The sequence below is a fragment of the Peromyscus leucopus genome, chromosome 20 (assembly GCF_004664715.2).
Source record: "Peromyscus leucopus breed LL Stock chromosome 20, UCI_PerLeu_2.1, whole genome shotgun sequence".
Lineage (NCBI taxonomy): Eukaryota > Metazoa > Chordata > Mammalia > Rodentia > Cricetidae > Peromyscus > Peromyscus leucopus.
This window is the reverse complement of record NC_051080.1, coordinates 30341949-30352916: the sequence shown is the minus strand read 5'-3', so window position 1 is coordinate 30352916 and position 10968 is coordinate 30341949. Positions and strand designations below refer to the sequence as shown.

At 54.6% G+C, this 10968-nt stretch overlaps 1 protein-coding gene across 1 annotated transcript in view; it reads left to right on the top strand.

Annotated features, from left to right (window-relative positions):
• Positions 1-656: 656 nt before the first annotated feature.
• The window catches only part of Ago2 (argonaute RISC catalytic component 2), an 89584-nt gene continuing 79272 nt past the window's right edge, over positions 657-10968 (top strand). Inside the window, exon 1 of the mRNA XM_028885997.2 lies at positions 657-847. Coding sequence (XP_028741830.1) covers positions 826-847 — 22 coding nt within the window. The 5' untranslated portion in view covers positions 657-825. The remainder of the gene's footprint in view (positions 848-10968) is intronic.

The following is a 10968-nucleotide window of genomic DNA, read 5'->3' as shown; positions in this document are numbered from 1 at the left end:
CGGGAGGCCTCGGAGCAAAGCCTGGGGGCTCTGACCCCTGGAATGGGGGAGACCCGACCACATCTGCTCCCTGACAGCTGATAAAATTAATCTTGAACTGGCTGTGCTTCCCTTGGTGCTTTATTAGGATTATCTAGGCTGTCGAGCCGCGCCGGGAGGTGGCGGTGTGGTCACGCGCACGGGCCTGGCCGCGTCCAAGTTCAAGCTCTGGGTGGGGAGCCAGCTTCCCGTCGCCGTTTCGTTAATAACTTAAAGAGCCAGGCCGAGGTGCAGGGGCGGGTGCGCGGCGGGACGCAGCCCGGGCTCTAGGCGCTCGGCGCGGGAGGACCCCGACTGGGTCGCAGTGCTGGGCTAGCCGCGCCCGGAAGCCAGACGTCGCCGCGCTCGGCTGCTGGAAAGGTCTCGGCCGGTGTGCTCTGGGTCGCCTTTGGGGTCCCGCACTCGGGGCAACCCACTCGAGGGGCCGCCGCTGCTCTCCCACCCCCCACCCATCCAGCTGCCCCGCGTGCGCGGGCCGCCTCCAGCCTCCTCCCCTGCCCCCTCCCTCTCTGCCACCTTCCCCCTCTTTCTCTTCCCCCCCTCCTCCCGGCCGTCCCCTCCCTCGTCGTCCCTCTCGCCCTCCTCCTCCCCTCCCTCCTCCCGCTCCCCTCCCCCTCTGCTCCCGCCGCCTCCGCCCGCCGCCCCGGCCGCGTCGGGTAAACCTGTTCTGCGAGGCAACCGTGCCGGGGCGGATCGTGCGGCTAGCAGCAGCTCCTGGCGGCTCGCGGCGTCGGGGCCCGTGGAGCGCGCGGTCGGTCTTCAGCCGCGGCCCTCCGCACCACCACCATGTACTCCGGAGCCGGCCCCGGTGAGTCCGCGAGGCGCCCGGCGCTCGTGCCGCGGCGGTTGGTGGGGGGCGGGCGGGGCGGGCGGGGACGACGGGGCCCTGTGGGGCCGCGACGTGGCCTCGGGTGGCCGGACAGGGCCTCGAGGTGGGGAGGCCCAGCGCGCCCGAGCGGCGCAGCCGGGACGCGTGTGGGGGCCCAGGCCCGGCCTGCAGCGGGTCGCCGTCCTCCCTGCAGCGCTCCTCCCGCCGGCCCCGAGCGCATCGCAGCGGGGTCCAGCCCGCCGGCCCTGGGGCGGGGAGCTGGACGGGTCGGGAACCGAACCCCGGGGCCCCAGGACCGCGATCAGCTGCTCCGGCGCAGTTCCACGCCGGGCAGCCGCCCTCCCCATTCAAGTGCTAATCGCCCTGCGATTTCCTAACGGAGCGGGTGGCCGCCGTGGCACCCCTTCCCACCAGCGTGCCCGTTTCCCTGGAAAAGTTCCAGAAAACTTAAAAACACGAACGCGTTTTCCCACACCCCGTTTCCCGAGCAGAGTGGAGGGCCGTTTACTCGCGGGGCTGAGAAAACAGTCAAGTGTTGGAACGCTTTTTCGCCTTCTCCCGCCAGGCACGTGGCTCCATTTCCCGGCTGCCCCGCCGCTTGCTCGGGCTCAGCCTGCCCCCCTTTGTCCGCCAGGCTGTACTTGGCGCCCGCGGGCCCTCCCTGCTGCCCACCTGACCTAGTGGTTCGGCCCCGGGGCCTCCCCAGATCTTCCCCACGGTGGGATCTGGAAGCTTCCTAGGTCTTCCCGGGTCCCCCGTGGTGCCTGCTCCGAGCCTAGTGCGCCGCCTCTCCTGATGTCATAGGGCTCCTCGAATGCCCACTGACCAACTTGTAAAATGCATTCATTATAGGGTTTCCAGCAATTTGGAGACCCGTTTAACCTTGCGCCTGGGAGGTGGCCAGGTCCTGGGGGCCGATGGTGGGGGTCTGGAGCCTGCCTTCGAAGTGGCGAGGGCAGCCTCCTGCCAGAGTGTGGGAATCCCCCAGCTCAGCGCTGTGGAGGAACCCAGAAAAACCTTAGCTCTGAGGCTGTACGTTTTTTTCCAGCGTGTCAGTTTCTAGTGACTTCCTTGGGTAGGAGGCCAGGCTTTCCTCTGTTTTGTGTGTGGTTCTTTCAGCCCGCCATAGTGGGTCTTCGTTCTGAATAGAGGCAGTGGAGCCTCAGAGACGTTGAGGGCCCTGTAACATCCGGGAGCCAGCAGGCATTAGGGCAACCTGTTTGAACACTCCTATAGAAGTGGCTTCCCAGTCTTCTTTGACCTTGATACACGGTTGGAACTACCTGTTTGGTGTGGATTCCTCCCAGGCAGGGTGGAAATAAGAACCTACTGTGTGTTCTGCAAGGGGATCTTGCCTTTTAGAAAAGAATGCGGTAGCTCTCTGGATCAGCCCGTTCGTTTTTTTTGGTCACTGGCAGCTTTGAAGATGGCTGCTGCGGCGTGGGCCTCTGCGTTGTGGCCTGAGGGAGAGACAGTCCCCTCCAACCAGAAAGCTTTGGGCGAGAAAAGAGATGCCTGTAGGATAATTCTTGGCTAATGGCAGGCTGGGAAGGAACCCAAGTTGCAGGTGGGCCAGTGTGCTGTAATTGCAAGGCTGGAGTGCAGCTCCATTTTATTGTACATACCAAAGCTTTTAATTTTGCTTAAAAGGACCCCCCCCCCCCGCCACCACACACACACATACGCACACACAATCTCGTCAATGAGACTCAACCATATTTCCACATTTAGGAGAATGGAAGGCCATTGGATTCGAATTCTAGAAAACTTTGAACAGAGTTTCACTGCTCCTCAGCTTGATGGGAAGTAAATACTTAGTAAATTAACTTTAAAAATAGAATTCACCGCGGGTTCTTACCCCGCCTGTTACAAACAAATACTGTTACATGTGTGAAGTTCATAGCGTCAGGGGCCGAGGTTCAGAACTTGCTAGGTTTGGGTTTTTTGTTTTTGTTTTTTTTCCCCCTTCCTGAAGGATTAGTGGTTTAGGGTATGTAAATTCACTACCCTCCCCGAAACTTCTTACTATTCCTACGTAGTGGGTTGTAGGTGAGATCCGCCACCAAAGGTTCTTTAATCGCCCAGCGGGAGCTTCCCTCCTGCTTTACAGCCTAGGAGAATTTGCTACAAAATAACCTCTGTGACCGGGAAAACTGGGTTGGGAGTTGCCGGTGAGGACTGGGGTTTTGAGCATCGATGCACGCCCGCACTGTGGTCTCCAATGCCAGCATTTGGCCCTGCTCCCCGGATTCTCCCCAACTCCCAGTTGTGTCTGAGGGTACCACTGCAGCTTGGCGGCTTCTGTGCCGCAGGGAAAATGCTGCCAGCGCCTGGAATGCCCAGCATGGTGGCTGAGCATTTGTGGGAAATCTCTTCCCGCCCCCAGCCCAGTAGCCTGTGGGGGAATTTAAATAAGTGTGGGTGGGGAGGGGGCATGTAAAAGCTTTGGTTTATACCTTCTTAGGAAGCAACATTTTGTAACTTTGAGTTTCTCTGTTAATACGCTTGGGTTCATTCTTTACAGTTCAAGAGACTGAGCTGCCAGTCTGATAAAAAATGTTTCTTTTTTTAACTTTATGAATTGTTATTGTAGAAAATGTAACACATGATTTTTAAAAAGTTTCTACCGTGAAGTAATTTTACAAACATAAATGCGCTGTGTCTAAAGATTGGGTCTCTCTCTGCCTATCCCCTCCCTCCCCAGCAGATGTCTGCGTTCCAGCCGTGGCTTATCAGCTGCCTCTTCTCCCATTAACATCCTAAAGCAGATTCCAGCCCTGCCGCCTCACCCTGCCATGAATGTGTGTACAGAATACACACAGGGATTTCTTTTTCCTGCTCTTTCAGAGACAGGGTGGGCTGTAGAGCCTAGGGTTGTCGCAAACTCATCCTCCTGCCTCCGCTTCCAGAGCCCTGGGATTGCAGCCTTGTGTCGCCACGGAGAGCTGGCACAGGTACATGTGAACGAACATGGCTCGCTGCCATTGTTACACCAGGTGCTGCTTCTCCTCTTGGCTCCAGAAACGCGATCACAATTAGCTTGCTTTTTAAAAATTATTTTCATTTATATGTATTCGTGTTTGCCTGCCTGGATGTATGTGTACCGCATGTGTGCCCGGTGGCCCCAGGGGCCGGAAGAGCGCATCGCAGAACTGGAATCGCAGACCGTTGTGAGCCTCCACGTGGATGCTGGGAACAGAACCTGGGTCCTGCAGGAGCGGCAAGTGCTCTTAACCGTTGAGCCAGCTCTCCAGCCCCTACAATTGATAGTAGAATATGGAGTTAATGGAAGAAGATGTAAATTTGGGTGTCTGTCGTCTAAATCTTTCTTGGTTGTATTTCTTTTTTTTTTCTTTTTTTTTTTTTTTTTTGAAACAGGGTCTTACTTTGTAGCCCGGACTGGCTTTGAGCTGGTTTATGTTCCCTGGTGGGAGCTCCCCAGATGTGTGCCATCATATCAGCTTTTGACCAAAGCCTTTTTTTTTTTTTTTTTTTTTTTTTGAGCTGAGGACCGAACCCTGGGGCCATGCGCTTGCTAGGCAAGCGCTCTACCACTGAGCTAAATCCCCAACCCCGATCAAAACCTTGAAAATGGCCTCCACCCCAAACGGCCTCCACCCCCTTTGTCTGCGTGGTTGACTAATTATTGACATTGAAGGTCTTAAAATCTCCAAGTAGGCATCTCCCTTGCAGCCTGCCTCCCTTGGATCGGTACTTCAAACTCTCTGCCTGGCCTTCAGAGTCCGCCTGCCTGCTTTCCTGTTCTCCGAGGGCTGAAGGAGACCCACCTGCTCGCGTCCACTCCGACTCCCTCATCCTGAGGGTGTTTTTGCACGGGTCGCTTTGAGTTGCAGGGGGGGGGGGCTCTTTCTCCACGGTCCACTTCCAACTCAGGCGATCCGGGCGGAGGGAATCAGGATGGCCTTTTGTGTAGCTCAGATCTTACAGCCTGCCCTAAGGTGGGTTTCCCCTCCCCAGTTTTGGGCTCAGGTGTGGGGTGAGGCGTCAGGCTCGCTCTTCTGCCTCCCCTTATCTGCTCCAGTTATCCTTCGCACCCTGCAGCTTCACCCCTCCAGCATCGCTATCTCCTGGGCAGCCCGGCCGGGCTGGCCCAGCCCCAGCCTGATGCCCGTGCCGTCCTTTTCACTCTGGCCGCTTAAAGTGAAGCGCTTGTGGTGGTGAAATGGCCTCAAGCTCCTACTGATTTCCCACTTTCACCCCTAAAGCCGAAGAACCCCAAATCCCTATTTATTTATTTATTTATTTATTTATTTATTTATTTATTTATTTTCTCTTTGAGCCCAAACAAACAACTGTGCCCTCCTGGTGAGCTTTTCAGTAGAGCTGTGCAGGGCTCATTATCTAAACTGGGAGCTTTCTCCAGTCCGGTGAGGGATGGGGACATCGGGGCAGACCTGCTGGGCCACAGCCAAGTCGGGAGCATCCAACCCGAGTGTGCGCCCTTGCTTTCACGCCCAGCGCATCTGGAGTATTCCCTGATGCCCGAAGGCACACATGTGGTGTCCCTGAGATGCTGTACCAAAATGTGCCACTGTGGGCCCAAGCAGGGGCCCCACCAGGTATGTGTGAGGCGGCCAGAGCCTCTGCCGCTGGCTCTTGGGTGCTGGACCAACATCTGGGACATGTCAGCAGACACCGTGAACACGGTCGTCCCCTTCAGTCCTGTCCTCCTAGTTTGACCTCTGTGTGGGTCTCAGTTTCCATGTGAGATGTTACCCAGGTTGCTCACACCCTCTGGACCTTGTGACCTGGATTCTTTTTTCTGCCGCAGGGGAGCCGTGTGTACGTGTCCCCAGTCATCTCGAGAACATTCTGGTAGGATGATTGGTGGCTACCCAAGGTATTGGCGGGCAGCGCCCACCACTGGGCAGAAACTGCTTCGCAATCACTGTGGTGCCAGGTGGTCAAACTCGTTCTGGAAAAACATCCAATAGCTCTTCATGTTGTGTTGGGATGGGAGGGGGAAAAAAGGTTGGGTGGTTGGGTGGTCAGGGCCCAAGGTAAGACAGCTCTCTTCTGTGGAGGATGCTTTGGATCGAGTGACCCTTGCCTGGATTTCCTTTTTACAGTTGTAGGATTGACAGAGCTTGGAGCTCTGTGGGGGAGGTGACAGGCCCGCGGCTAGTCATGGGGACTGCCCTGTCAGCCCTCCCGGTCTCCTTTACCTCCTTCACCTGGGAGAAGGAGCTGGCAATGGGTTGTGGGTTTGTATAGTAGATTTTTTTTTCTTTTGCTGCAATAATAAAGCACCATGACCAAGGCAACTTAGAGGAGGAAGTTTATTTGGTGCATATGGTTCCAGGGGGTCAGAGTCCATCATGGCGAGGATGCATGGCTACAGGAACAGGCAGCTGAGAGCTCACGTTTTTTCAGACATTTACAAGCATGAAGCAGAGCAAAATGGAAATGGCAGAGTCCTTTAAGCCTTCAAAGCCCACCTCTAGTGACGTGCTTCCTCCAAGGCCACACCTCCTAAGCCAACTAGGGATCAACTGTTCAAATGCCCCAAACTAGGGGCATTTCTCATTCAAACACTACAAGGGTAAATGGAGCTGAGCCACAACCTCATTGTCCCGGTGGGCTGTGAGTCTCTTGAGGAGACTGATCTGTGTACTTCATGAAGTTTGGGTGTGAATGATCCAACTAGACAGGTGTTGAGTTTGGCTGTACCTTCAGCCTGACACCCACTGTTCATGAAACACTGGGTAAGTTAGTTTCATGGCCATGGCAGGAAGAGAGGTCAGATGTCACCGTGCTTTAGGGCTATTAGGTTTGGGGTGCTGAAGGGAGCAATCTGAAGCTGGGATGAGTGTTGGAGGTGGGCCCGGAAAAGCCAGATGAAGTGGGGAAGGCTTTGGGCTTGAGCTGTCTGGGATCCTCAGTTCACACTCAATCAGCCCTCTGGCCCTGAACTGGATGGGCCTGGAGGAGAGCCAGAATCACCTGCAGGCTTTGCCCCACCTTCCCCACAGGTGATTGCTGTCCCAAGGGGTGTGGGACTCCCAGGTGCTTCCAGTAGTAGGGCCTCTGAGAAGGGGGAAAACATTCCCAAGAACGCCATGTTAGGCAGGATGGCAGGGCAGACAGGAGCCGAGTCGGGAGTGGGGCTGGGCCAGAAACCTGGCTTGCATGGGCCTGAGAGAACTGTCTCTGTCTTGGGCAATGTAGAGAATGGAAAATCAACTGACGACGACGACTCCCAAGAGCTCCCAAACAGTTAAGTTTATCTGCTTCTTGTCTGTCTGCTTACCTGCCCCTCTTTTCTAAAAAAAAAGCTTAAGCTCCAGGACTGCCATGCCGGGGTGCTAGGACTGTGGCTTGTCTGCTCCATCCTTGAGCCCTGGGGTGAACTTACCATTAAGGAGTTCCAGAAATGCCACGGCAACTGTGCTCTGCATTTTTAAGCACCCGCAGCCACAAGGCTTGGGAACAGCGAGGACCAGGACGGTAACAGGTGTCCTCGCTGGGGATGTGACCTGGAGGGTGAGCGTCTGTGGGTCTGGGAGTCCTCCGGCAGCAGAGGCTGGTTTTCCTGGGCCCTGCTGTGTGGTTACCCGTTCCTAAGGATGAAACTCCAGGGTTGAACGCCATGAAAAGACTTGGCGGGTGGCTGAAGTAAGCGGAAGACTCGCTGAGGAATGTGTGTGGTGGTGTGTGTGTGTGTGTGTGTGTGTGTGTGTGTGTGTGTGTGTGTGCACGGTGGCAAGCAAAGAGCAGAACGCCGTTGGCCTCTGAGGGGATTTGGATTTCATTCTGTTGGGTCACCCCTCCGTAGAGAATCCTGGTTGCCTGGGGTGGCAAGGAGTGGCCTCAGTGCTCACAGGAGACGGAGCCCTGGGCCTGGCTTCTCAAGAGAGTGCCAGGCCACTTATCATCGGCTGCCACAGGGAGGGTGGAGTGGCCATGCTGGGCCCCTGGGCGTGCAAGGCACAGCCCTCCTAAGCTCACGGAGGTGCCGAGTATCACGCCAAGGAACACTCATTTGAAAACGTGGGTTTTGTTTTTATTTTTGCACATTTTTATTGAGACACGTTCAGATTCATGTTGCCGAATGACAAGTGTGAAGAATCTTGCCAAGCTGGGTGTGGTGGTGCATGCCTTTAATCCCAGCCCTTGGGAGGCAGAGGCAGGCAGATCTCTGTGAGTTCGAGGCCAGCCAGCCTCGAGGTCTATAGAGTGAGTTCCAGGACAGGTTCCAAAGCTACACATAAAAACCCTGTCTCAAAAAACCAAAAAACCAAAAAAAAAAAATCTTGCCAAGTCATCCTCCTATGATCAGACCTTCGATGCTGCTGCAGGTGACTCCTCCTCCTTTCCTGCCACTCCAGCCCTGGCCTCTGGGATGGCACCTGGGGCTTCCACTGGCCCTGTGGCGGTTCCTTCCTGGCCTCCACCCAGAGTCTGATCAGCAGGACTCTGCGGTGTGGATTGCTCTCATTATCTAGTCCAAGTGGGTCCTGCTTTGTCAACAGAGGGGAAGAAAAATGATTGGCGTTTCAGAGCAGGGAAGGTCTTTCAAAATGTCAGCCTTTTAAAAAAAAAAAATAGCCAAGTTTACGTAACAGAAATTTAACCGTTTAAGAGGCCGGAGAGATGACTCGGTAGTTAAGAGCACAGGCTGCTCTTGCAGAGAACCAGAGAACCCGAGTTCCATTCCCAGCACCCACACTGCCTGTATCCAGTTCCTAGGAATCTGATTGTCTGCATCCACGGGCACTTATGTGCACTCACGTGCGCACACATACGATTAAAATAATAGAGATCTTTAAAGAATTCAAAATGACCACTTGAAGAGCTGCAGAGATGCTCAGTGGCTCAGGGCCCCTGCTGTGCAAGCGAGGGCAGTGAAGTTTGGATCCTTGCACAGAGGGGGGCGGGGGCAGGAGAATGGCGGGGACTTGCTGGGAGGAAAAAAAAAAAACAAGACAGGACTTCCCAGGTTCAGGGAGAGGGAGAGGCACTGCCTCAGAGGAGTGAGGTGACAGAGGACACCCGACACCCTTGTCTGGTCCTTTGTTAGTCTTGACACACACACCTTCATCCATCAGGAACGTCTCCAGTCTTTGGTGCAGTCACAGTACCAATGTTAGTACCTAGTTCTAACCCCCATCCCTGCCCGCCAGACTCAGAAGCCAGCGACTGACATGCTATTGAATTGCCTATTGGGGACGTTCCTTAGGAGCAGAATCCTGCAATACCACGGCCCTTTGTGTCTGGGTGTTTTGCTTAGCAGTCTGTTCTCAAGATTTTTTTTTTTTTTTTTGAGACAGTATTTCTCTGTGTAGCCCTGGCTGGCCTAGAACTCCCTCCATAGACCAGGCTGGCCTCAAATTCACATAGATCCACCTGCCTCTGCCTCCCCGAGTGCTGGGATTATAAAGGCGTGGCGCCACCACCATCACCACCTGGCTTTTCATTTCCTTTGTTATTACCACATAATCTGTCTTATGAAGACGCCACCACTCTCCATCTCGCTGGGGTCCTACCTTCCTTCAGCTGCAGTTAATATGCCCCTCTGTACATTTGGGTCTAGGTTTTGTTGTGTCCACTGTGTTTTCCCTGATATCATGCATGGGAGTTGATCTACTGGAGAACTAGCTTTCTGAGGACCTGGTTTCTTCACTGCCACCCCCTGTCACTGTGCAGAGACGCCACTGTGCACTTTGCCAGGCTCACTGGCATTTCAGAGTTTTAGAAAGTGAAGTGATTTTTTTGTTTTGTTTTGTTTTTTTAAGTGGGGAGGGGAGTTGAGACAGGTTCTTGTCTGAAGATGGCTTTTGAACTTGATATGTAGCAAGGCAGACTGAATCCTGATCCTCCCGAGATCAGGTGTGGAGCACCAGGCCAGGTTTAGAAAGTCAAGTTCTTTGGTAATCCTTTTCTGTCATATTTTATTAGCCATCAACCTGATGGGAAAAAAGACTTTTTCCCAGTTGTACCTAAGAGATCTAAGATCTGTTTATCTTGTTAGAACACATTGTGGAGTTTGCAGCCCAGACACTGAGTGAGTGGCGGAACCCTAGGAGTCCAGGATCCTGATCAGTCCTGGGGTCTGAGTATTAGCTGCCAGCCTGGGCTGCTGAAGCAGTGAACACAAGCTCGGCTCCTGCCCTGCCAGCTTAAAACCCAGGGCACAAATGGGAACCAAGGGTCACTTCCCACATGCATGGAAGACCACAAGCGGCCCTCACAGAGGGGGGTAAAGTAGGTGGGAAACCAGGAACAGTTTTTTTGGCTGAGGAGGAGACTTAGAGGGCCACAGGGAGGCCAGGCAGAACACGGGTTGCTGTGAGCTTGGCCCACTCATCCAGAAGGATGGGGAGCTGTCTCGATTTGTGTAGGTTCATGGGTGTGGTCACAGGCTGCCCTGTGCCTAGAGACCAGTTATGTTGTTTATAGACTTGGAAAAAAGTGGTAAGGGGCTTCTAGTCGTGGGACATAATTCAAATATACAGAAAAGTAGAGGAGAAAATCTAAAGCCTGCCCATGCCCGATGTCCTGCTTCAGGAATGGACCAGCCCCTCTGGTCCCAGATCTGCATCCAAGAACATCCTTTGTTCTTCCCTTTCCCTCCTGCTGGGAATGGAAACCAGTCTCTGGCTCCTGAATCTCGGAAATGACTGCAGCCTTCCAGAAGAGAGGAGTTGAGAGTCCTCTGTCAGCACCTGGATTGTGCCCCTGTCCAATCACAGGACCCATTATAGAAGCCAGGAAGTTCCTGGGTGCGTTCGGTACCTCCAGTGTTCGAGTCTGTAGCCCTTTCCAGCATGCTCCCCACGCTGGGCTGTGGTGGTTCCCGTCTGTGTTGGCTCTTGTGACCCTGCCTGTTAACTGTCGCCTGTCCCTCTGTCTGAGCCGATTTCTTCAGAGGAGTGAGGTTAGAAGCCGTAAGCAGGGTGCTGGGGTGCTCACTGCTGCTGGGGTGTCCTGTGGTGGACGTAGCCGGAAAACATTGTATCGGTAGATTCACCCACACTCACCCTCCTGTGTTAGTGGTGGAAGCCAGGAGTTCGGGACTGACTCCAGCCTCCCCCACGCTTCACTGTAGCTGGTCAGCGGGTCGAAGTCCCTGGCCCTCA